This window comes from Xyrauchen texanus, chromosome 38 (assembly GCF_025860055.1).
Source record: "Xyrauchen texanus isolate HMW12.3.18 chromosome 38, RBS_HiC_50CHRs, whole genome shotgun sequence".
NCBI lineage: Eukaryota > Metazoa > Chordata > Actinopteri > Cypriniformes > Catostomidae > Xyrauchen > Xyrauchen texanus.
In genome coordinates, this window is record NC_068313.1 from 7,761,993 (window position 1) to 7,789,932 (window position 27,940).

The 27,940-nt window shown below is 39.4% G+C and overlaps 1 protein-coding gene across 5 annotated transcripts in view; it reads left to right on the plus strand.

The window, feature by feature from the left end:
• Positions 1-27,940, plus strand: part of LOC127632056 (teneurin-4) — a 292,730-nt gene that overhangs the window by 92,544 nt on the left and 172,246 nt on the right. For all 5 annotated transcript variants that reach the window (XM_052110531.1, XM_052110527.1, XM_052110528.1 and 2 more), the window contains 4 exons: positions 3,726-3,940; positions 5,899-6,115; positions 16,521-16,622; positions 18,805-18,999. In XM_052110531.1, coding sequence (XP_051966491.1) covers positions 3,726-3,940; positions 5,899-6,115; positions 16,521-16,622; positions 18,805-18,999 — 729 coding nt within the window. The remainder of the gene's footprint in view (positions 1-3,725; positions 3,941-5,898; positions 6,116-16,520; positions 16,623-18,804; positions 19,000-27,940) is intronic.

Sequence of the window (27,940 nt, forward strand, 5' to 3'; positions counted from 1 at the left end):
ACAGGTGGGGACAATAATGTTATTGATTGCCAAATTTAAGCTTTAAAATCTTGACAATAGTTATCGGATTTAACAGTTGCCAGTTAAGGTTACACCAATAATAGCCAAATAAGAACATTTTAAAAATAAGTAATGTAGTTTAACTCTAGACATAAATTGTATGTGACCCCTTTAAGACCGTAGTTTGAAACACCAGAGATTTGCGACTCCTGCTTTCTGGCACTCTTTCATGTTTGAAGCATGAAAACATACATTGTGCAAGAGAGCACCCGGTTTTGAAGTCTTACTATTGGGATGCACTCTTGAGGAAGAACTTGACTATTTGCTTCTACGTCCTGGTACCAATAGTAATCGCAGTAGTTTAATGCTGGTTAACTTTAATGTCATAAAGTTAAAATGCAAAATTATAAAATAACATCAGATAAAAAAATAAAATAAGCATTACCATTGGTAAATGTCCCAACTTGAGTTCCTCTGCCCTTGATTAACCTTAAACTTTTATTTCGACAAATGTTGAAACTCATGATCTTCAACCATTTAAAATCAACATTTCCAGCTAATTTTCTGCCAGATTTGCATGAATTGATCTCCCGCTAATGAGCTCAGCACTGGACAGTATTATAACGTCTTATTTTTGATTTTCAAAGACTTAACGAGATCCAGAATTATTTGTCAGCCAACACCATGCTGTGGCCAGTCTTAGTGGCTTGCCTTGAGATCTGCATTACAATCCAATGAAAGTTGCAGGGAAATGGGAAGGGTATTACTTGTTCCTTCCTGGAAGAAGGAATGGCACAGCTATCGGGATTGGGTATCCAGGGGCTCTAGGCAGATTAGAAGTTGACCCATCCAAAAAGCCACGCATTACTTTCATCTCTAAGACTGGACTAGAGCTTTCCTGGCAGCAGAAGAAAGCGGACACCAACCCCCGTGGTCATGGAGACAGCACTCTGTACAGTAGAAAAAGTTTGCTGGTCTGCGAGTGCAGCCCATATTTAGCCATTTTATTTGCAAAAGACCTCAGACAAAAGGTGGCAGATCAGACCATTACCATATAGATGAGTTGCAGAGACGTCTTTTTTCATTTAGCAGTGGGTAGAAAAGCAGCGGGCGAAGACACAAACACAGAAGCTGCCACAGTGCCTGTGTTTGAGTGATATCTGTGGCTGAAGGGGAAATCAATAGGCTGAGCTTTTTAATTCTGACTGTCAGAGTAACATTGTCATCAAGAACAGAGCGAATCAATCCCCTGTCACTATGCTGTACAGCCCTGGCATTAACTTAAATAAACACTGTACCGGTGAGGTTTTCTGACGATCTGAATGTTTGCACATTCTTGTCATCAGTTCAATTAGCCATAAACATGTTATCTGGAAAGTGCCAGTGAGACCTTGTTTAAATTCAAGCATTTGCCAACTCTGATGACCATTTCTGTTTTGCCACAGTTTGAGGCCTCAAGCTGTAATTTTCTCCAGGGGGACTGTGATTGGCCATCTGTAGGCAAATCTTACGAAAACATGTCTAGATTACGTTTCACCCCAAAATCAAAATAAAATGTTTGTTGTACCATTATGATTTGTTTTTCATTATGTCTTTATTTTCACATAATAAAGTAAGTTGTACAACTACAACATTACTGTAATATAGTCATTTTTATTTGTAAAACAAATAAATAAAATCTGCATAAATCAATGATTTTAGATGATTAAAAATATAATTTCTTATTTTTTTGTTGATTTTGGGGTGAAATATACAACTGAAATGTCCTTGAGAGGTTTCATGAGATTCATCTCTGTAAACTGCCTCAGCAAAAGGAGGCTTATATATCATATATTTCAATAATGGGCAGTTAACATAATATTCTTTTTGGTTTGAATGATTTTTGAAACCGTTCAGCAAATGATGAGAGTTGAGCAGCAGAGCTGAATTTCGTGAGATGCGTAATTGGGACTGATGTGGTAATGCGTTACATGGAGGCGGCAAATTGGAAGGCGGGAAAGCGTGTCCTGTCTCTACTGATATAGCACATCACAAATGATAGACTTTTCAAGAGACTGCCATCTGCCATGGCATGTGTAGCCCTGCGAAGCGATGGCTGCCTTCAAGTCCTCTGGGCTCTGTTTGCAAGGATGTCTGCTTTTGTCGCCATCACTGCAAAAATTGCCCGAATGGACAAGCACATGTTGCCATTTCCTCAGGGTCCAGTGAGGAAGGTACATCAGCACTAGGTTCATGCGTACAGACCATCTCCCACATAGAGAATACTGTATATAGTACCTAAAGGATAGTACCGAGAAGCTCTTTAGGAACCAGGGCTCAAAAATAAAGAAAAAATTTTCTGACCAGTTGACAGAACTTTAACCCATTTGGAGCATTGCTTAAATTTGTACATTCTGACCTTTTGTTGATGATGTACAGTACCTGTGTAAATCTTGAATTAAGTTTTATTTTATTACCCCATTTGCAAATAGTTTTATTTTCTTCTTGTTTTAAGCATAATTATCACCACATTGTAATTTTAAGTAAATTAGTCTAGTTTTTAAAATGTTTACATTATTTTCCTGAAAGAAATACTGATTAAGACAATGGCTGTGTCTCATAGGATGCGTCCATTGAAGGCTGCTGTATACCGAGTGTTTTCCTATAAACAAGCCTCATTTAAACGAGACAGGCTTCATAGGAGAAACGGAAACGGAAAGTAATGGTTGCTATGACAGCATGCCACTCTTTAACAAGCGCGATCACTTTGAGTGAGAAGGGTACAAATTCCCTCTGGAAGGGAATGCATGAGGTACATTTTAGGAGAATTATAATGAAGTAAAGAGAAAAGAAAATAGATTTTACAGGTGTACATTTAGTCTAATACTTAATTTTAATTAGGTATTAATATAATTATACATATTATATACTCTGCAGCCATCTACTGAGGTACTTCAAATTGGGAATTATCATTCCTTGCGTTTGAACATGATATTTACGTGCAAATTGGCATTATTCTTTAGACATTTCTGTTGAAGAAAAGAATTGTGGGTTGTGAGTGCCCATGAAGGATACACCTCATGCATCCTCCGAATTCCCGTGAAAGAAGGCCGCATTTGAAGGCTTTTCTGAAACGAGACAGCCTCAATGACGTATGCGGCCAACAAATATGACCTCCGGAGGACGCACCCTTCCAAACGAGACACAGCCAATGACTTTTTGCTGTGTGAATATGTCACCAAGGTAATGTTTTCTAGCTTGCTAGCACAGATGAGATACTGCATTTTCTAAATTGCAAGAATGGATGGTAATAGTCTTAGAAGCATTATTTAGAATGGGTTGACAATTTGAAACCATTAGTTGTGCACTAATTAGTTTTGCACCATATACCATAATTTTCCAGAAAATATCCAGCAATTGTGGCAAATTGTGTATAATTTTTAAAAATATATTATACAAATATATTGCCTAAAATATCAAATGGATAGATGTATGGGCAGAGAAAGATAGATAGATAGATAGATAGATAGATAGATAGATAGATAGATAGATAGATAGATAGATAGATAGATAGATAGATAGATAGATAGCTTGCTTGCTTTGTGGTCAGTAGTCATTGGTCAGGGATGTTTTTTTTAATGAAAAATAAGAAGGAGGGTTATTCACCCAGCGCACTGACCCTCTCACTGCACCATATGGTAGATTTATGAGGCGTCGAGCTGACTGATAGATCTAATTTTCCACAGGTAAACTAGATGGCTTTTTCCCGGAAGACAGCTTCATAGACATGGGTGAGATAGACGTGGGCCGCAAAGTCACCCAGCTGATCCCGCCTGGAATTTTCTGGCGGTCACAGGTCTTTATCGACCACCCAATGTACCTCAAATTCAATGTGTCTCTTAGCAAAGATGCCTTAGTGGGGATTTATGGGAGAAGAGGCCTGCCACCATCACACACACAGGTGGGTCAGTTCAGTTCATTAATTCAGATGCCATTTAAATCAAGTTTTCTTGTTTTTGTTTTTTAGTTGTTGTTTTTTTTTTGGGGGGGGGATTAATTCATTTAAATCCACACATGGTGGACACATGGTGGATTTAAATGAATGTGCCATTTATGGGCACTAATGCTCAATGTGGGGAATTCACAAATAATTAATCTTGCATGCTGATTGCATTGTTTATTTACACATGCTTTGTGCATTGGTTTTGCACCCAAATCACTTAAGGAATTATTCAAATCAGGTATTGACATAAACATGCCCAAAAACCTGATAGCATACCAGTGATTGTGCCAGGCAAATTGTGTTCCCTTTTGTTAAAAAGACATAATCTAGAAACACTAGGTCTTTTTTTAAGTAGCACCTGGTCAAAATGGATTATGTGTAGTTAGTTATCTGTCTAGAGCATGCATGCTTGCTACTAAATGTTTAAATTTGTCCATTTTACAAAATCTGTCATGAATGGCCTTATAAAAAGCTCATATTATTTCTTCCACTCGAAAATTTTCAGAACTTTTTCAATTAAATCAAGTTCGATTTATCCATTTTTGTTGGTTTGTTTGTCCACTCTACTCATCTGTCAATAGTATCTAGCAGTTGCGTATTCCCCAAGATTTAATTTCATTATGTGGCATACAATTGTCTTACAAAGACTCATCTTTGACATAAACAGACAATTAATTTCAGAATTGAACACAGTGTATCTCAGCCTCACTATATTGATCTGGTTCATAGGTGCAGAGGTACTGTGTCACAGGGAATTACTCCAAGGCTTTAGTTGATAGACTCTTTCAATTGAGCACCAATAACCAACAATAAACCAGAGAGGTTCATTTTTTGTTCTCCTCTCAAATGTTCTGACCTCTATTTAGTATATTTATGGATTTGTGTGGAAGACAAAAGCATGCAGTCTATGTATGTGATATCCAAAACGTCTTGATTTGCTATTTGACTTATAGTGAACATCACTGTAACTCTATGTAATTTGTGAATCTCACAAAAACACTGTATGCATTTCTAGGAAGCCTAGAAGCTCTTTTCAGGACCATTAAGATTTTTGGATTTGCACATTTTTCCAAAAACCCTCATTACCGTAATGCGACCATGTTTTAATTTGGAAGTTTTTTTTCTATAATACAGTTAAATTAAAATCAATATTTTTTCATTTAAATCAGTACATTAAACACTAATATGATGTATGAATTTAAATACAATTTAAACCAGATATTGTTGTTTTTTGCATTGCCATTTTTTCCCCAAATCACATTTTATGTTTCTAGGATGCAAATAATCCCTTTATAAGATGATTAAGAATTTTGGATTATGACATTATTGTCATAACAATTATTAATCAAATTCTTTCTCCAAAATTATCATTACCATAATGCACCCAGATGTTTTAATTTGAAGTTGTTTTTTTTATTTCTATAAAATTACATTAAAATGAATACATTTTCATTTTAAAAAGTACACCAAACACTATTATAATGTATATATATATATATATATATAAAAATATCATGATTGGATTCTCATTATGTTAATCAGATTTGTTACTTATTTTTTTCTCACATAACAGTGATGAGAATGTTTGGTGAAAATGTGTTTAATTGTCAGTAAATGTCACATTGTGAAATAAGATTCACCTTGTTTTATATTCAACATATATTGTGGTGTGACATATGACCTACACATGTTTTTGTGAGAATAATCCTTATAGATTCAGTGCATAAGCATCAAATGTCTCTGTATAAGGTGTTGCTTTCACACCTTGCATTAGTCCTTTTGTCACAATCACAGCCTCAGTTTGTCCTTAGAGACAGCTTCTGTTGGCTCCATGTGGAAGACTTATCAGCTCCTGAAGGCTCATGTGTCAGCCCTAATGCTTGTTTGTGGTCTGGCTGTCTCTCTCCTGTCTCCAGTTTGACTTTGTGGAGCTGTTGGATGGTCGTCGGCTCCTGGCTCAGGGGGTACCAGGCCTCGAGGGGCCACCTTTTCCAGCCCAACAGCGGAGCCTGGTGCCCCTCACAAGTCATGATACGGGCTTCATACAGTACATGGACTCTGGCATCTGGCACCTGGCCGTGTACAATGATGGAAAGGAGGCGGAGCAGGTGTCCTTTCTAGCCACTGCAATCGGTGAGTACTATATTAAACTGCAGAAACAACACAACTGATGCCTCTGAAGCCTAAATCTGTGTATTTATTTATTTATTATTTGAAAGCCTTGTTGTGTGTTTGCCATTTAATTGAATTAGATTAGATTCAATATTATACAGTAATTATTGTGTAAAATACAAATACTGGTCCAATTAAATACAGCTGAAACTGAGGGGTTTACACTGGTATTGGTGTTCAGGTAATCGGGACTTCTCGTGATGATGTTTGTAAAGGAACATTTGCATGGCCCTTTAGTGATAAATGGCATGTTATCCAATAAACGTGGATGCGTAGATAACACGTGTTCAGTCCCTGCTGAAAAATGTATTGTCTGCTTAAAGCTGCACTAGCCAAGATATTATTTGTTTGAAATTAACAGAAGTCCATTATTGAGCAGGCAAATAAAAAAATCAGTGTTCTAAACCCTGTCCTTGCCTTACCCTGAGATCACTTCAGTAAACGTCTACACTAATCAGATGATTATTTAATAATCAAGACAGGCCTACGTCCAATGTTATGTGTAACCTGTTGCTGTCGGCCCATTAACTTGATTACCTGATTAGACTCTTTGACTGGGACAGCAACGAAACCGAATTCATGTAGTTCATTTCAAACTTTCTCTGAAATGAGCATCCATTTTTCAAAATGCCCAAATTCTAATTACCTTACATGGTAACAAATGGTAGCCCTACAGCACTTAGCAGTGGTTAAAAATTCCTCCTTGTAAAATCTGTGATTTTGTTACATGACAACATGAACATGGTGTTTGTTAAAAAATAGTAGGTGCCTTGGTTGGGTATTTTCTCCTGTGTGATTGCTGAAAATCATGGACATTTTCAATTTGGATGGCAATAAAATAATCAGCTGGAGTTTGTAAATGCTGAAATTACCTTACACCTCCATATAAAACATGTACCGTCCAAACAGGGATTAAGTAACCATGTTAAAGAACATTGTATTAGGTAAGGTCATCATTTTGACTATGCCACATAACACGATTTTAATGTCTAAAAGAATGCTTACTTAGACGCTTGGTGACACTTCATTGGGGTGCCAATTTGAAATTGAAAGAATGTTCTCAATTTATACAGTAATTGCAAGCTTAACCATGTTAAATCTTAAATGGTCTTGGCAATCAGTCTTGGCCAGAAGTATCCAGTATTTTTGGCCCAAGCCAAAAATAAATAAAGCATTGCCTGAAATTTATCGAAGCCTGCCATGAGTGATATTTCCCTCTTTAGCATCTCCATCTCAGTCAGCCTAGATCTCTATAGAGAAATCAAGGTGGATTTCAATAAGAAAGAATGCAGAAATGAGCAGTGCTTCACTTTACCGGCATGTGCTTTCTGCTGATGGTGTGTCTGCCAGCAAATTTCTTTTTCCATTTGCTAATTGCATAGAACCTTGATTCAAAGCTAATAATTGATCACCCCTCCATCCCACCATTAATTTAAATAGTCAATTTTTGATCACGTTCAACTTATTGCAATGAAAAACACACTTTTCTATTACTACTTTTGCCATGACTCTGCCACATCTACACCACAGCTGCCTGCTTGATGAAGGTAATTTTTATTTTGTGCCCTAAAATTGCCTTTGCTTAACTATTCCATTATGTATTCTCCACTGATGGTTTGTAAGAATTTTTTTTACATTTATTTTTAGCTTTTGAGTGTCTACTAGCGAATCTCACTACCAATTTGATGAGTATGTGCATAGAATGCTGTGGCCTTGATTCAAAGCTTCTGATTGGCGACTTTTCTGTCCTACCCATCATTTCAATGGTCGTTATTTGATCAGGTTCACATTATTGCCATGAAAGATGCACTTTCCATTCCTGCTTTGCCACGATTCCTCCAGAGCTACGCCATGGCTGCCTCACTGATGGAGGTGATTTTGATTTTGTCTTTTCTCTTGTGCCATGAAAATCACCTTTGTTTTACTATGCAGGCATGTATTTCCCGGTGATGACTTGCAAGATTTGTTAGTCTATGAGTATTTGCCAATGAATTCCATTTCCCATATGCACTCTATTTGCATAGCACACTATGGCCTTGATTCAAAGCTTGTATTTGACAACCCTTCCATCCCAGCATGGATATAATTTGTCATTTTTTGATCAAGTTCTCTTTGTCATTCCTACTTTCACCATGACTATGCTAAGGCTTCCACTCTGATACTGATTATGACTTAATCCTTACTCTTGTGCCCTGAAAGCGACTTTGCTTCGATATGCGGGTGTGTGTTCTCCAACGATGGCTTATAAGACTCTTATTGGTTTTTACATTTCTGTCAGTGAATCTCGTTTTCCATTTGCTGACTATAAGCGTTGAACACTGTGGCCTTGATTTAAAGCTCCTGATTGACGACCACTCCATTCCACCATCCTACTTTTGCCATGAATCTGCCACAACTTCGTCACGACTATGCCACAGCTGCCTCCCTGATGGAGGTGATTTTGATTTTGTCCTTTCTCTTGTGCCCTGAAAGCGCCTTTGATTAGCGTGAGTGCGTCAGGAGGTAGGGCAGAGCTTTAGGCTGTCGTGAGGTTTCAGCTTTCGCAGAGATGGCAGCTGGGAGCTGTTCTCACATGCTCTTTAATTAAACGCTCCTGGGCCATGGTCCATCTGTGATGGGAGGGGGGAAGGGTTTGCCAGCCTGTCGATCGATGCGAGTGTGTCTGCAGCACAGCCATTTCTGCAGTCCCAGCCTGTCAGGGGAAAAAAAGACACTGCCCTGCCACCACCAGTGAGGATGCAATAAGATACCTTACAGACATGACATCGTGGTTTAGGGTGGTGGAAGATGAGGAGAGGGAGAGACAGTCTGTTTATCCTGTGTTCCTTGCTTTCGGATTAAACTCTTTTGGGAGTTTGTTGGCCACCTGCAGTTCCGGAGTGGATGGTGGGCTTTAGAGCAGAAGGGTCTTGAACAGAAGTCATGCCTGAGTTGATTTGGCTCTGAGCTGTGGGGCTCAGAGGGAGGCAGAATGAGAAGATGAAGAAAAAGGAAAAAGGAAAAAGGAGGTAGATGGAGGATGAGAAAGATCGAAAGAAAGTGGGTCATCCGGCTGGCAATCTTCAACGTGATCCAAACTGCACCAGTTTTCAGTATAGAACCACTGAAAGTTACACTAATGTCAAGTTCAAAGTAATAATAGGTTGAAGATTTGAAGTAATATTACACTAACACTCCTCTAACATGTTCAACTATCTGCCTCAGAAGATTCTCTGAGATTTTAGTATTAACTCAAGTATTTCTCATCAAATTTATGTGATTCACCCAATTATCTGAGCTTTGCTATCCACATTAATTTTACAGCTCTATATTCTTACTGTATGCCAACAATTGTCTTAATTATATCTATTTAATGTTGATTTTTAAAAAAAATGATACTATTATTGTATGCCAACATTTGTCTCATTCTTATCGATTTATTTCTATTAAAGTGTTGTTTAATTTCAGCACTCCTATAATCACTAGACAGATTTGCATAAATAATGGTTGTTTCCAAACAGTTTTTACCAAACATTGCCCATGACTTTTAGCAAACATTTAGCCCTATCCCAAAGCTGAGTTTGGGATAGGGCTAAATGTTCATGAATAAACCTATGAATGGCTACTCTTAATACACTTTTTGTAACGTTATTTCAAAAGATTACACGTTTCACCTTAAATGAATTCTCCGAGAAGCTTCTCAAAGTTGATTCTTAATTAAAACATTGACAACTCCATTCAGTGTCCTGAGCTATGAACGAGCAACCTCTGAGCAATGCAAACTTCCTCTGGGTACTTGTGTACTGCAGTCCATCAGGGGATCTGAAGTGTTGAATTTCTCTATTGTTCTTGCTTTTAATACTGTGCAACTTTCTATTTTTGTTTCTTTCTCTATTTCTTTCTGCTTCTCTCCCTCCATAATTCTCACGACTCCTTATTACAAAGCTAAGGTGTCCATTCTGTATGCGGCAGTCTCATTTGTCCTCACTATGTCGATTGCTCTGGTCCCTTAGCTTTCAGAGGAGCAGACGGGCCTTCAACAACCATTCTAATATTAGATAGGTTTCACAGACTTAAACCAAGGACTGCAGTCTTGTGCTATACAGGAGAAAATGGAGTAATGGATTACTCACTGATCATTAAATAGTGACATTTTATTTTTTCAATGTTAATGTATCTTATCCTTTAATGCACAGAGACAACTAGACCTATTCATAGGTTGCCCTTGCCCTGAACAGTGTAAACACAGTAGCTGTAAGGCACATTTTTTAAAGCTGTTTATGAGGGTTTTGGGAAACCTGGTTAGAAACTATTCTTAGTGGATTTTGCTAAGGCAAGCATCACTATAACAATTGCTTTGGGTGAACGATTTGAACAAACCAAGAACACAAACTATTAAACCCTGGTGTCCAAACTGATCACACAGTAAATCCATTGAGAGTAGATCTAAAGTTTTGGTACTGAAATCTGTCTGTGCTTTCCTAAATTCAAATCACCAATCCCAGTGCCCAAAGCTGGAAGCGTTGTTGAGCGTATGGCCACATGTGAGCTCCAGTTTCCGGGTGAAAAGTCCACTGAGTGGCGCCAAAATGGAGTTGTAAAGCTAGTTGTTTATATTTGTAAATTATGTAATACATTCAACAGGAATTAATATTTTATTTACCCCCAAACCACAATTCTAAACCTAACCGTTAGCAGCATAATCTTCTTCTTTTTTTAATTTTTTTTTTTACTTTAGAGCAAAAATGCAACCTCCTAATCATGCTTACCATTGTTTGTGTGATGGCAATTACTTAGTGGTTCTTATGGGACAAGCACCCATGTCTCAGAGGTTGCTTATGCAAGACACTATTAGTAGTGCTACAGAGGTGACCACAGTTGAAATGACTAAAACATTTTGATGGGGGATGCTGCTTGTCAGAAATTTGGCAGGTTATTCAAAATAATACCTGAACAATCACTCTAACTGGAATATATTATGGGAATTTTGCACCATTTTTGGTGTACACATTTTAAATATGAAACCTTTTCAAAGACAGAGACCCCTGGACTTTACATGCTGAACTCAGATCAGTCACAGTGTCAATAATTTTACATGAGATTGACAGAGACACAGCAAGGGAGAGAGATTGTGCTATACCAACACGTTGAGAGATTCTATAAGCAATTTCATTACAAATACAAAGTAATAAAAAAAAAAAAAAACATCCAACTGGTATAATTGTGTTCAGAGAAAATTCTAATGGCAAACCTTAAAGGGCAAACTCACCCACAAATGGAAGAAAACCATTCATATGTTTTTGGAAAAACATGAGTGAGAGTAAATGGCTCCAAAATGAAAAACATGGTAAACTCCCAATACCCAATCGGCAGGGTTGGGCAGTAACAGAATACATGTAATGGGATTACGTATTTAAAATACAAAATATTAGCAACTGTATTCCTCTACAGTTACAATTGAAATAATTTGTAATTAGAATACAGTTACATTTAAAAAGTATTTTGATTAATGAAGAGATTACTTTGGATTTTATTGTCATTTGTTTAATTTAATATTTAGTCTTTTCAGATGGAAAATATTTATACATATAAATTATGTGATCCAAAGTGCATTTGAACAGCGGTGAAACATTATCTTATGATGTGTTACAGTCATACGAGCAGACAGAGAAGTACATTTGGAGCAGAAGAAATCGAAATAAACCTTGTTCAAATCGTTAGCTTTACACTAAGCTAAAATGCTATTTCTAGCCATTTTTCAGACACGTTACCAGGCACGATCATATTTTTTTTTCAAGAAAATTCTTGTTGGATCATAATTTCTTTTTTTATAGTAAGACCTTTGATATTAGGGCAAACATCTTATTCTTGATAATTTTTGCATTGTTTTCCAGTAAAAAATATCTAAAAATCCTTAAAACAAAATCAATTTGATTTTGTTTTAGAAACAAGACTGCATATGATTTTTCGTTTTTTCATAGAATGTATTTTTAACATGTGTATTTTGTCTTACTGTACTGGCAGAGTTTTTACAGTTTTTATATTTTATAGAAAAAAATCTACCAGTGTGGAAGAAGTAATCCAAAGTATTTCGAACACGTTACTGACATTGGGTAAACTAATGGAATACTTTACAAATGACAGTTTACAGCATTTATTCCGTAATCTGTAGCTGAATACATTTCAGTACTTCTCCCAACCCTGCCAATCGGCCAGCCTCTCACATCAAACGAGTGCCTTTATTAAATTTTTTTCAAAAACACTCTCAGTCAGTTTAGCTGCCCAGTTTAGATGCATCCCTCTCTCTTTCTTTCCCGTCTCCCTCCATTCAGCTTTCCATATGTTGCAAACTCTGCGATGATTAACTCTCGTGAGGAAGGGTAGTCTGTTTCTCGGCTCACATTTCCAGCCCCTTTGTCCAACACAAAAGCATCTTTGTCAAGACAGCTCAGCCCCGGGCGCACCAGCAGCTCACAGGGTACCTCGAGGAGATCATATTTTTCAGCGCTATTTCATGTTTAATTCAGAGTGCATCTGAATTTCAAAATTCCAGCTGTATGGGATTGTTGGAGGATTTTGCACAAACGATGGCACAGATGTTTGTCATGTCACACAGTTTTGTTAATTGATATATAAATGCCTCTGGAGTGCTATATAAATAGATTGTTGGGTGATATGGTATTTTGACAATAGCTGTTCACAATGGTTTTGCTGCCGATATAAAATTATTTTAATGTGTTTTTATTGGCCATCAAATTCCCTTAAGAGTGTCATTAAGATATTTTTACAATCCTTCCTTATCTTACAACTAAGGAAGTGATAAACTGAGATAAAATGTTGTTAGAGTTGGTAAGTTAATTTACCTGTGTAAGTTCAACCTGTCCTTTGAAACCTTGGACCCTATTTTAAGAGTACTACCATTAAGCGCAGCACAATGCATATAGTCATAAGCACAAAGACAGCGGGCATGGACATTAAGTTTTGGTATTTTCATGCAAGCATGTGGTGAGTCTAGGCGTGAGTGGGTTTGGCGAAATCGCCTGTGCAATGCGCAAATCATGTGCATCATGGTCATGTGCAATTTAATTCTGAGGTACAATGAATTAGAAGAATAGAAAATAACATTATTTTGTGCATTACCTGCATCCTTGATGAATGTCAGGCATATTTATATGACAGTGACACGCTCTTTTTTTTATGCAATGTTAAATTAAAGAGAAAATGTATGCATTAGCTATTAGTCATTTTAATTTCTGGCACACAAATCTTGGCTAGTGTTAACAGTGATTGTATTGGAACGCACTTCACTTCTACCTATCAATTTTGATTTTGAAACATTTTAGTTATGCATTGAACCAAAAATATTTCTAAATGCAAATTACTCTAAACGAAATGTAAATATAGTCAAAATAACGAAGTGGTAAACAAATCACACCAAATCCAAATATTTTTATTTTATAAAAATATATTTATATTTACTTCTTTTTTCACTGGCCCAACTTAAAATCTCAACAACAGGTGGAACATTACTAGTAGGCTACAGATTTTATCTGCAATTTTTACAATTGTAAATATACAATAATAACACATATAAACATAACAATAAAACATAATTGAAAAAATAAAAATAAACCATGACCTCTAGAAAGTTTAATACAAATCTCAAGCAAGTACCCCTGAAAAATTGCGATTCTCAGGGACATTATTTGATGTTCTGCACTGTACTTTCAGAATGTGGACATTAACTTTATTACCACCTGCTGCTGGAGTCTCCAAACTGCAAATGCAAGAACTGAATTTGAACTTTACGCTTAGTTAATAGGTGATATTGAAACGTCGTAGTGCAGTGACCTATTTCTCTGGAAAATAGCAAATTGGGCTTTGCGCCAGTTCATTTACATACAATACATCCACAGTTTGAGCACCTACACCCACTGTAGGGCAAACACTCCCTCCTAAGGCTATTTGCGCTGGCACGAAAATGACACTTAGAATTAGCGCTCTTATGAAAATTGGATAAGTTGTTGTGAACAGTAGTAGAGCGTAGCACTACAGTTTGTGCACTCACAAAAATAGAGCCCCTTGTCTCATAGAATCACGTTACTATACCAAACATTTTGTATACTTTTGACCTTGCTCATTGTACATATTGCCATAGAGCCTTGGTAAAATGAACACTAAAGGCACTAAAAAACAACTTTTATTTCCTTTCGCAAATCTCGAGTAAAAGGTTACAATTTCATAAATACTTACTTTTTATCCCTATTCCTTACACAATGCTATCTTATGACATCAAAACACTTTTAATATAGTGTATGACTTGTAAGGTGATACATTTTAACTTGTGCTGTCAGTCAATTTAAAAGTTTAATCGTGATTAATCAAATTATTTCTCATTGTTAATCGTGATTAATCACATGATTTTCATAGTTAATTGCGATTAATTGTAGATTTTGAAAGTGCTTAAATTTGACTATACACATATACTTCTTTTCCTTTCAAAATGTATTTAATTCCTTCTTAAAAAAGAAAAAAAATATGTCACTGTAATGTTTTATTAAATGTATTAAATGCACTAAAATACCAATTCAAGGTACATTAACTAGTCCCCATAGGTTGAGTATGCATTGCAATATGCATTACATCTCTTTAAACCCTCATCCTCCACAATATGAATCATAGCTATTCACAAGTTGCTTTGAGATTATTTTTGGTATCATGATTAAGATGTACCGGTAAGATGTAAGCGCAATACGGCTCCCGGGGAAATGCTGACGCTTCACTACAGCGAATCATGTGAATGCAGATTCTCAAAAGTCTTGTTGAAAAAATTTAATTAAGAGGTTATTTCTCTGTCACTTGATCATTGACACAGAATCACTATTGTGTGTGTTTGTGGTGTGTGCATCAGTGTAATGTCCCTGGATACGTCACAAAGGCTCCGCCCTATTCCAAATAGTGTTCAGGACTCGAATGGAGTTGAATAATATGTAAATTCTATTATGAAATTGGTAAATGTGTTAAATGCTCTCATTTAAAGAGCTCTAATTGTAAAGTTTTCATTATATATTCAACCACATTTACAAGTTTGTTCAAATATGATCAAATTACGCTGTAGCTCAACTGATAGATTGATGCACTTGAAAGGCAAAGGACTGGGGTTTGAGTCCTGCAAAGCAAGTATGTCGAAACATGGAAGCACCTTAAAATTACATGGTTGTTTCAGCAATTGCATTTTTGAAATAACATTTGTTTTAATGACACTATCTGTAAGCTTTAGTGATACATGTAAGGAACCGTGTAGTATATGTTTGCAAAAATGTTTTGCAGTCATATAACAGTCATGAAATCAGGCTGATCCTTTTCAGTTCATTAATGCAAAATCCTGATTTAATGATTTGTTTGTGGCATCATTTAAAAAAAATATATTAATGTAAGTTTAGTAAAACTCTAGTTTATATGGTCATAGATGGAATTTCCATTAGCTGTGTCACTGGACGTGTCATGTACAACCTGTGTCATCTTTGTGATGGTCAATATTAGTGACAAATCATAAAAACAGCAACACTAATTTGGGGAACTCCTGTAGAAAATTTGTCAAGTGGCCCCACTTGAGCTGTAATTCACCTTAGACCTGAAAGCTAAAAGCAAATTTCACACTTATCTTAATCTGCTCTATCTAATGACGGAGGATCAGTACAACTTCGCTCATACTTATTTATAGAAAGATTCAGTTGAAAAAGAAGACTTTATATTGGCTTGAAAAGGTCATATTATAAATGTTTTAATCACAATTTTTCCCTGAAGTTCCCTTGGCATATTTGGCAAGTTTACAGCTGAAGCATGTAGTTTTTGCCACCATTGCCCTCCAAAAAGAATTGCAAAAATAATTATTGTTGAATAAGGTTTATACCATTGGTATAAAATAAATTAAAAAAATGTAGTTTGTGCTACCCAAAACTTTAACCATTGGTTAAATCTTTGATTATGTAAATTATTGTTGTCTCTGCATATTAAGATGGGTTAGGAGGAAACATTTGAACATAAAAAGTTACTCAAATCACCATTAAAACCTTAATGTAAATGACCTTGGCTAGACTCTTAGTTTGTAAAATGTGTAAAAACTTCTGTACATGTTGCAGGTTTTCTGTCAGCTTCAATATGATTCTTCCTCTGTTGTTGATGTGGAAATTAGGCGGTCATTCACTTGTGTGCAAACGTTTTGACATTTAATTTTTTGCTTCTACTTTCAGCTTAATTAGCCTTTTGCTTTGTTTTTTAGGGAAAGGGAAGAACAATGTAAGAATGAGAAAAGGTATCCAGCTATTGATGTGCTGATGGATGTGAATCCTCCTGACAAACATTGTTTGTTGCTGTTCTGTTGTAGACTCGATTGATGATTGCCCTAGTAACTGTTTTGGAAATGGCGACTGTGTGGTGGGAAACTGTCATTGTTTTCCTGGCTTCAGAGGACCTGACTGCAGCAGAGGTGAGCTTTCTGTTTATCTATCCCCTCATCTATCTCATCTCGTTTTTGTTTTTTTTTCTCTGTCCTTTATAAGTTCAATAGTTTCTGTCCATTTTTCTTCATGTGAAAGCCTCTGAATCTCAGGAAACCTGTCAAGGACAAATCTTGGCTTCATTTCGCTCCACAATTAAAGAAAGAAATAAGATATTACATTCTGCATGAAGAAAATTAATCCTGTTTTTAGATTTTAATCTTAATCTTTCATCTGTAAGTGACAAAACATTTCATTCTCATTACGGTGTTAATATATATATATAGCAGACACTCATTTGACATTTTCTCAACCAGCTTCTTGAGGAATCACCCTGGGATGCGTTTTAAACCAGAGTTCCCATCTATGTTGGACACATATTGGCTGCTTTTCTTTATTATTTAGTCCAAGTCATCCATTTCAAAAACGTTTTTTTAGTAACATTTTAGTTTTATAATGAAATAAATGAATATGGTGGCACAATTATATTTTTGTCTACAAAAATAATTTAAAACATTTAAGCATACGCCTTCAGATCAAAAGATTAAGCTCATGAGAAACATTTCAGTCATATTTCAAAATTTTGACCGGTAGTGTATTGCATTAGTTTTCATAATGCAATATATATATATATATATATATATATATATATATATATATATATATATATATATATATATATATATATATATACATGCGAAATGGTGACCCTGCTGAAATATATATATATATATATATATATATATATATATATATATATATATATATATATATATATATATTTAAGCAGGACCGCCAAATCGTGTGATATTGCGTGTTCCGCAACTGCTTTCGGGTCCTTGAATAACGTATAACATGCGAGTAAGGGCAGCCGGTGGACTTTCTGGTGCCCTCCTAGGGTAAGATGGTGCCCCCCCTAGGGAGTTGATGCCCTACGCAGACCATGTAGTCTGCTTATAGGCAGCGGCTGTATTGTATTTAAGGAATATCACACGATTTAGGGCAATATAGCACGATTGCAAGTGTGATATTGCTTATATACCATGGTTTAATGAATAAGTCAATTTTTCCTCTCTATTTCGTGGTAGCCGGTGCGCAAGTGTCTGTCCCTATAGAAACCGCAATGTCCTCCGCCATTTGAAACAGTATGTATCCAATGTGGAAACTCCGGAAGAGGTAAGCACGTTGAAATCTGTAATCAATCAGTCTGTTGTTTCTCTCAGCTGTGATGAGCCTTAATGCTGAAATTGTTAGTTTAAAGCTGTTTAAATCTATTTCCAAGCTTTAGTAATGTAGTAGTAATATGACCGATCATGGAACACTGTTCTATGTAAACAATGAACGGATTCACGTCACTTCACCTGGCTGATTTTACACCCAAAAAAATTATTTTGCCACCACCTCTTGGCTAACATATGTAATTTTTTTTTTTTTTAAATATGTAAAAAGACACATATAGCCTACATTAGCTCTTAACACATATGCACAGCTCTTACACTTTACTTTAGGATGACGAACACAAGCGGAGTGATACACACGAAGTGCTGATGGTGTCCAATCAGATTTTAGGACCGGAACTAACTTTTGTGTATATATATATATTCATAATACAGTATATATATATATATATATACTGTATTTATCAATAATATATGTAATATATAAATATATGATAATAATAATATTAATAATTATTATTATTATCTCATTATGTGGTTTATGTGACAATATCTTTTTGTGACTGTAGTAAAGTCAATAGTTTCTGCCAAAATACCATAGTTACTACAGTTCTTTTTTCTAGAAACAGTGGATACAAATATTTTGTATTAAGATAGATTCCAATGTATAATTTTAGGATACATTTTCTAAGGGGTTTCTTGTCACTTTAATTGATTTCTGTCATATGTATTCTGTTGGCTTTTTTCACATTTGCATGTTTTCTCCATGTGCTCAAGTCCCCTGATCAATCGCTATTCACAAATCCCTTATTCAATATGATCTCAAACACTTTTATCATTTAATATAAATCTGTAACTTTTGCTGTAGTCCTGATATTAAATTTCACCCAGACATGAGTTGCCATCTTTCTCCGCAAGTCCAGCAGACAAGCACAAGCTCTTTGGCTGCACTCTTTAAAATCTTTTTTTTTGTGTGTTTGTTTGTTCTCTCCAGCATCTTGTCCAGTGCTGTGCAGTGGGAATGGTCAGTACCTCAAAGGTCGCTGTATGTGTCACAGCGGCTGGAAAGGGTCTGAATGTGATGTTCCCACCAACCAGTGCATCGATATCACTTGCAGTGGACATGGAACATGCATTGTGGGAACTTGCATCTGTAATCCCGGTTACAAAGGCGACAACTGTGAAGAAGGTACTATTAAACATCTACCTGTTTCATTAATCTACTTTTTTGTACGATATATCTGAACCGTTTTCTCATTATTTTAAAGATTGTTCTGTTTTACATCAAAATCTTCCATTTTTATGCTCAAAATCACATAGAAAAGAATGAAGTGCCTCATCTTTTTTTATCATCATGGCCTTTTTTAGTATGCATACATACCCTTCTGAATATTTAAGAATGCCGTTTGTGACCTTCGAGTTTGGAGCGAACCCATAAGTATCTAACTCATTTCGTTATGCTTTGGAAGTCTCAGTGCTCCTCTACATATATTATGTATACTTCTGAGGGTCCCAAGCAATCTATTAAGAGCCACATCCTTTGTGTTGAGATCCAATAAGTTGAACTGGCACTGAGAAATCTGTTAACCGAGACTACAGCAGGCAAACGAAGAAGGCCGATGTTCTGAGGCGTTAAGAGATAAGATTAAAGTAGCCATTGTGTTTGGCTACTTTGAAGCCTCTTATTTGAAGATGAAAAATGGGCCAGCCAGTTTTAACAAATGGTACATTCGGACTCCTTTGACCCCCGCCAATTCTATTTTGGGTCTCACCATCGGCCGTTGGAGAAGAGAATGCCTACGCTGGCCCTTTAACGGTTCTACCTTTCTTCGGCACGACCTTCAGGCGGCGATGATTAATTGCCATGAGAGAGGCTCTTGTCATTTAGCCAATGATCTCTGTGCCTTGTGCCCAAACCATCTGCTAAGAAGCCTGAACTCCTGCTCGTCTATAGGAATGGCCTCTCCACCCATTTGTGTCGACGGTTATGGGAGTCGGCAATGCAGCGACCCCATCCCTTTTCCCATCATGCCCCAGCTGGCTTCATGTTTTCCATCTGTGAGAGCACATTCCTGTTTTATACCATCATTTTCTAATAAAGGTGTTTTTATTTATTTATTTATTTTTCCTCCACATGGCTTTTGACTTCTGGTTAACAAGCCACACCAGCTTCTCCAGGCCTTCTATGTTAATTTATGTCAAGGAACTGATTCTATTTTCTTTCTCAATAAACATCATTGCACAATATTCCTTTTAGGCTTCTGTTGTTGGCCATGCAGCCTTTATGGAATCTTTCCAAAATGAATGCAGTAATTTAATGTGGGTTAACGTTACTCTAAGAAGTTTTTACAATAATAGTAAATAACAATTAGAAAATGAAGCGTTACCATTCAGGGTCAACTTGACCCTTTTTGTTTCTTACTAATTATGTTTGTGTTTTTATGGTAAAAATATCTAAAGTAGGGCTGAATTACATAAAGGAAACATATAAGTAATCCATTATATTCCAGTGGGTAAATCCATGAAACAGCTCAAATTGAAAGTCATTTTTTACTCAAAATCTCTTTTTTAACTTTCACTTTTACATCTGAATAATATTTGTTTTGCTTCTCTGTTTGATGATATGTAAATATCATGCAAACTTTCCACTTTTTGTACTGTCTAATCAATGTTTTACTCATCTGCCTCGATTATGGAATGTTTATTAATTATCTGAATTATTATATTTATATATTATATTTACAATTATTCAAATACAATTAATTATAATTATTTAATAGTTAGATATTGGATTCGTAATATACAAATAGTAGTATCTGTGATTAATTTAGATTAATTTGATTAATTTAATCAGCATAGCATGTAATTAATTTGATACAAAAAAAAAAATTAATTGACAGCCCTAATTATAAAACAAGATAAATTTACTTGAGACTCAGAGATATCTAACAAAATGTATTAACATTTATGCTTATAACTAGAAAAATAACTATTTGTCAATGGGATAAGAAAAAAAAACATGATTTAAAGGGAAAAGTTTATTTTTCTTACCCCATTGACAATTTTATTTTTTAAGCATAAACCCCACTAAATTTTGTTAGATTAAAAAATAAAATCTGGAAAAAATGCTAAATTTAGATATTTTTTTACCAGAAAAGAAAATAAACAAAGATTTTTGTGTACCAGTCAAAAAGCCTCCTCTTTCATCGGGAAAGTTGTCCTCCACAGTCATCTGAAAACTTCCATTCAGGTCTGGCTTCATATGGAACGCCCACTTCTCATAATCAAATCAATTCCTCTTTGGTAAAATCCTTTTTTTTATCTCTTAAATATTCCCAAAGATTCTCTTTCCCTCGAAAATGTCACGTTACAGAGGTAAAATTGATTGCTGATGCCATTTATTGTTGACTATAAGCAGCTTTTACCTTGCTTATGCGAATAAACATTTTTAAGATGTTTGTTGTTAATCAATAGAGTATTTGTGTTCATAAGTTATGTTACAATCTTGAATGAGGATAAGAAAGAAAAAAAAAAAAGCGGAACTTGTGAACAGGAAGCTGAGCCTTTGCTCATGGGCGATTCGGTGTGTCCTTGTTTGCATTCTGTCATGCTTAGATTTCGGTTTACAGTAAGTGGGGGACCACATCCAGCGTTGCTTTTCAATTTAGCAGAACATGCTCCAAACTGGCAGTGCTTTCCCACTCTGGTGCTGGGAGGAAATCTCATTACCTGCAGCTGGAGGAGTCAGAGAGGGAGCAACACAACACTCTTCCCACCTACCAGTTTACTGCATGGCCATGAATGTGGATATTTAATTTGACCATTTGTAAATCCATTTTTTTTTTCTGTTTTTTGGAAGTGTCAGGCTTCCTCTGGTGCAGTCGGGCATGAGGCATGCTCTCTCATGCTTTTTCAAGAGATGGAAAGCACAGATGCCAGTTAAAAGGGCGAAATGTCATCAGCGTTATTTACCCACCGTACTATATATAGAAAGAAATTCGTATATACATTCTCTCTCTCCTCTCTATCTCTCTGAATGGATGCTGTGTGCTATTGGGCAGAGTGGGAGTGTGAGCGGTCTCTACAGAGTGTGAGAGTTTTCAAACTTTTCTATAATAATCTTTTCTTTTTTTTTTTTTTGTGGTTCATATTAGTTCATTGAGGTTGCAATCGTGAATCTGTTTTGTTTAGGAAAATATTGTAAGGTAGGAGGCAAGTGTTAAAGTTAAATAGCCATTGCCAGTGGCTTCTGGGAGGCATGGCAACACGTGTCTGTCAATGTCATCTATTGCTTTTGAGAAGCTGACCCGGCAGCATGGTGTCAAAGTAATCCCTGAGATGCAATGCTCGGTGGAACAGTGTAGTTTAGAGATAAATGATGCAGTTGGCTTCGAGAGTTTATTATCTGCATCTGGTATGAATAGTGCAGTTGTGTTGTTTTTGAGCAGCATTGAAAAAGTAAACTCTGTTGTCACGGATGGTGTTGTTATTAATAATTATTTTACACAAGCGTTGCCCATTGTTCAGCCAGCAAAGAACTCAAATGTGCCTCTGTTTATGAAAGATGTTTTAGAAAGAGAACTGTCGAGACATGGCAAGATTGTTTCAAAGATTAAAAATGTTCTGTCAGGTTACAAATCTCCGTGGTTACAGCATTCGGTGTCTTTTAGAAGATATGTTTTCATAATTTTGAAAATCGAGAATGACGATTTGAATTTGGCAATGAAATTCAAAGTTGATTACTTTGAATATGTGATTTTCACTACTTCTGCCACAATGAAATGCTTTGGATGTGGGAAGGAGGAGCATATCATTTGAACTTGTTCTGGAAAGGCAGGGCAGACACACACAGAGAGTGAAGTGACAGGTGAATAGGAAACACAGAATGCTGCGGGTGAGCTGGTGCGGAGAGTAGACAGAGAAATGCTTGAATCCAATATAGATAAAGCCTTTGAAAATTCTTCAGAAAGTCAGGATGCAGTTTGGATGGGGAAGTACAAGACCCAGTGCTGTTGTTGGTGAAAATAAAGAAGTGGAAGAAAACACTGCTGTTGTTACTGTGGCAGATGCTGAGGGAGATGATATTTATATTTGTTATGACGAATTGATTTTCAAAACTCCTGCAATAAAAAGAAAGAAAAGTAGAAGTGTTAAAGGAAAAAGAGTTTGGAAAGCATCTGGAAGTGATCTCTTAAACAGAAGTAATAGAAATCATAGCGAGGCAGAGTCGAATGTAGGTGTTTTTGGATGAATCTGTTGCTGGAAGTTAGAGTAAGTAGTCAGACTCTATGAGCTATGTTGGGTTTAGGAGATTTCACTCTGGACAGAATAAAGACATTTTAACAAATGACTAAAGGAATGAAAGGGGTGAATGTAGAACATTTTTCCCCAGATAGGGAAATGTTTTTGAACTCTGTTAAAACATTAATGTAAGAGACGGGGGAGGGTGGTTTCACTTTTAGATTAAGGAAAATAGTGCATAAGATCAAACTAAATATGCTCAATAAAGAGTTTGAAATTGCATTTTCTTTTTTTTCATTTTATTTTGTACAGCCGATTTATTTTATTTTACTCTAATGAGAAAGATTACTATGGGTACTTTACATTTAAATGAGATAATAGTCATCCAAAAAAGGGCCATACTATTTCAGTTGATAAAACACAAGAAAAATGTTGTATGTTAGTATAGGAAACTCACAGTGATTTTAATAACGAAAATGTGTGGAAATGGAATGGGAAGGGGAGATCATTTTATGTCATAAAAGTGCAAATAGCGGAGGACTGGCTTTACTTTTTCAAAAGAACTTTATACCAGTGTCATATGATTGAACAGATTGTTGATGGTCATCTTATGTTAGTGATGGCTCTTGCTGAAAATGTCTAACTTCAAATCTGAAGAATATATGTTTATGGGAGGTGACTTTAATTGTACTGAATATGTTAGTTTAAACAGAAACTACTCAGAGCCACATATGGCTTCACAGAGAACAATGGTTAGGCTTAATGTTACTCTTAATGTGTGATATTTGGAGAATTTTAAATCATAATCAAAGGCAGTACACTTGGGCACATGCTAGAGAAAATTCTGTTTCATTGGCTAGGCTTGACCAATTTTATTGTTTTAAACACCAATTCCCCTTCTGTCGCTCTCTCCACGTTGTGTCGGAGAAGCGACACTAGGGGTCTCTCTTGAGTGCCGATATTCACCTCTGACCTATTGAAAAGGGCCAATGAGAGTTGGTAGTCAGTATTTGCATACCCCGCCCACGCATACGGGTATTTAAGCGGGGCAAATACGGACGTTTAGTCAGAAAATTTCTTCGGAGCCGATGGTCTGTCTGCAGTTTGCTGCGAGTTACACACCACTCAAACGTTCCTGTTTCCTCTGACGATCTGCATGCTGTTGGATCTTGACGGCGCACAACAGCGGCTTTCTCCTTCAAGCATTGCATGACGTGCATTGTTGCCCCTGAGCGCTTCGACAGCGCAGACACACACGCACATTGTGTATTTAAAAGAGCAATTTCTATTAAAAGAGTAATTTCTCTAAAAGAGTAAAACACAGCGGCGTTGAACGTCCTTTTCAGGATGCGTCTTTTTCAAGATGCCCTTCCGCCCCTGTGTTGTTCCTGGATGCGGTAGAGTGCTCTCCGCTTCAGACGGCCACAGGCGCTGTCTCGTGTGTTTGGGCCGCGATCACACCGAGGCGGCGTTTGTGGATGGCTCATGTTCTCACTGCGAGAACATGACCATAACCACGTTGCGGTCGTGGCTTGCTTTCAACAGAGAGCAAGCCACCCCAGCTGCACCCCGCATTGCTCCTTCTTCCCACGGGATTGAGGACGATGCAGTTGGCGCTGGGGGATATTTGGGGGCGGCAGCGGGTGCAGTTTCGCCGGGTAGCCCCCCGCGAACCTCCCGTTCCCCGACAGCGAGTGTCGCTGGTCCCCGTCTACACTCCCACTGGTCCGCGGCTCACCTCACGGCCCGGCTGTGTATCCTCCCAAGCCCGAAGCAGATGAGCTCGCCGCTGCATTGGAGAGTGTGATGTCTGATGCCGAGGACTCCCCTGGACTGCCGCCTTCGGGCCAGCAGGCCCAGGCTGAGGCCGACGCTCAGATGTCTGACATGCTTTCCCGGGCCGCCGTGAGCGTGGGGTTGGATTGGAACCCTCCATCCTCCCCACAGCCTTCACGGTTGGATGACTGGTTCCTGGGGCAGCCGCCGTTCGCGGCCTCGCATCCCCCCGGTCCCGTTTTTCCCGGAGGTGCATGACGAGCTGACGTCTACGTGGAGAGCCCCGCTCTCCGCTCGTCTAGGTGCCACCCACTCCACTCTCACCACCCTCGATGGCGGAGATCACCACGGATACGGGGCGATTCCCCAGGTCGATAGGGCAGTTGCGTACCATCTATGCCCCGGTAGCCCTACCTCCTGGCGTGGCCGCCCCGTACTCCCATCCAAGCCCTGTAGGACAACATCCTCGCTCAACGCGAAGGCCTACAGTGCGACTGGATGTGCTGCCTCCGCCCTGCATGCGATGGCCCTTCTGCAAGTCCACCAGGCCAAAGCACTCAGAAGCATGCACGGGGGTGGACCTGATCCTGATATGCTGCAGGAACTGTGCTCAGCGACCGACCTCGCCCTGAGATGCGTGAGGCTGACAAGAACCGCTTCCGGGACGCACCTGTCTCCCAGATTGGCCTTTTCGGCGACACCGTCGAGGACTTCGCCCAACAGTTCTCCGCGGTGAAGAAGCAGACGGAGGCCATCTCTCACATCATGCCCCACCGCACACCTGCCGCTACGGGCCCTGCCCCGTCTGCTCGCCGAGGGCGTCCCCCTGCGGCGAAGAAACCAGCTCCTGCTCTGTCCCAACCCGGGCCCAGCTCTCAGCCCCAGCATCGAGCACCCCGCAGGCGGCGTACGCCCCCTGTCTCACAAACCCCCTCTAGGACCCGGAAGGCTCCCAAGCGTTCCTGAGACAGTCGACCCAGAGCCGAAGACGTTAGCTCTGGAGGTGGTAAGACCACTCCGTCCCCCGGCGGAGGGCCGGGTGGAGAATCCTTTGTTTTTTCATTTGCCACACCCCCTGACGGGGGCTGTGGTACCCAAATTCTCAATAAAAGAGCTATTTCCTTTGCCTCTGGGTCACCTGGCCCGCAAATGCCGTTCTCACGGCAATGTGCTTTCAGATTATGACAGTCCCGGTACACCGGACGCGGCGATCCCGCCTTCCGCATGCCCACGACTGTCCCCCGGCCGGCCGGTTCAGACGAGTCCAGAGGACGCCAACATCAGACCTCCTCCTCAGTCACGAACCCGCCCCCTGCCGGGCGCGCGGAGCAAGGTAAGTGCTTTGAGTCTATTCTCAGCACCTCAGCCCCAGGCCGCAACGAAGCCGCCCGACCCTGCATTACCTGTTCCGCCCGCTGCGAGGCCCCGCCGGGTACGTCCAAAATACTTGTCCCTTTGGTGCCCCTAGCGCAGAGCTGGGAAGCGTGGCTTTCGCTTCCCAACGCATCACGCTGGCTGCACCGGACCATTCGACTCGGATACGTAATTCAGTTCGCCTGGCTCCCACCCCCCCTTCAGGGGCATCTGCTTTTCCGCAGTACACGGCGAGCATGCCAGTTCCCTGTGCACGGAAATCGCGACCCTCTTAGCCAAGGGCGCGGTAGAGCCCGTCCCTCCAACCAAAATGAGGAAGGGTTTCTACAGCCCTTACTTCATTGTACCTTACCATTGTACCATTGTACCTTACTTCATTGTACCTTACTTCATTGTACCCTCCCCTTCGGCCTGTCTCTGTCCCCTCGCGTCTTCACGAAGGTCGCAGAGGCGGCCCTTGCCCCGCTTCAAGTAGCCGGCATCCGCATTCTCAACTACCTCGATGACTGGCTCATCCTAGCACACTCTCGAGAGTTACTATGCGCACACAGAGACCAGGTGCTCCGGCACCTCAGCCGCTTGGGGCTTCAGGTCAACTGGGAAAAGAGCAAGCTCACTCCGGTTCAGAGCATCTCTTTTCTCGGGTTGGAGTTAGACTCAGTCTCAATGACAGCACGTCTCACGAGCGAGCGTGCTCAGTCGGTGCTGGACTGCCTCGCTTCCTTCAAGCCAGGCACAGTGGTCCCTCTAAAACTTTTCCAGAGGCTCCTGGGGCATATGGCGTCCTCCTCGGCGGTCGCGCCGCTGGGGTTGATGCATATGAGACCACTCCAGCACTGGCTCCAGACTCGAGTCCCGAGACAAGCATGGCACCACGGCACACATCGGGTAAGGATCACCCCCACCTGCCTCAAAACACTCCGACCCTGGACAGACCTCTGCTATTTTCGGGCAGGAGTGCCCCTGCAGCAGGTGTCCCGACGCGTTCTGGTCACAACTGACGCCTCCCGGTCCGGGTGGGGTGCCGTGTACAGCGGGCACGCAGCAGCGGGCCGTTGGAAAAGGGCCCCGCTGCGTTGGCACATCAATTGCCTGGAGTTGCTGACCATCCTTCTTTCTCTCAGGAAGTTCCTCCCGTTAGTTCGGGGCAAACATGTCTTCGTGAGATCAGACAGCACCACGGTGGTGGTGTACATAAATCGCCAAGGCGGCGTACGCTCCCGCCACATGTCACAACTCGCCCGCCGTCTCCTCCTATGGATCCAGCAGCGACTCAAGTCACTGCGTGCCACTCATATCCCCGGCAAGCTCAACATCGTAGCGGACGCGCTATCACGACAACGCCTGCTCGGCAGGGAGTGGAGGCTTCACCCCCAGTCGGTCCAGCTGATTTGGGAACGGTTTGGCAAGGCCCAGGTACACCTGTTTGCCTCCCAGGAAACCTCCCACTGCCCGCTCTGGTACGCCCTAACAGAGGCTCCCCTCGGGACAGACGCGCTGGCACACAGCTGGCCCTGGGGGCTGCGCAAGTACGCATTTCCCCCAGTGAGCCTTCTTGCACCGGTGCTGTGCAAGGTCAGGGAGGACGAGGAGCAAGTCACGTTAGTGGCCCCCTACTGGCCCACTCGGACTTGGTTCTCGGAACTCAGGCTTCTCACGACAGCTCCTCCCTGGCGAATTCCCCTGAGAAAGGACCTCCTCTCTCAGGGACTGGGCACGCTCTGGCACCCGCGCCCAGA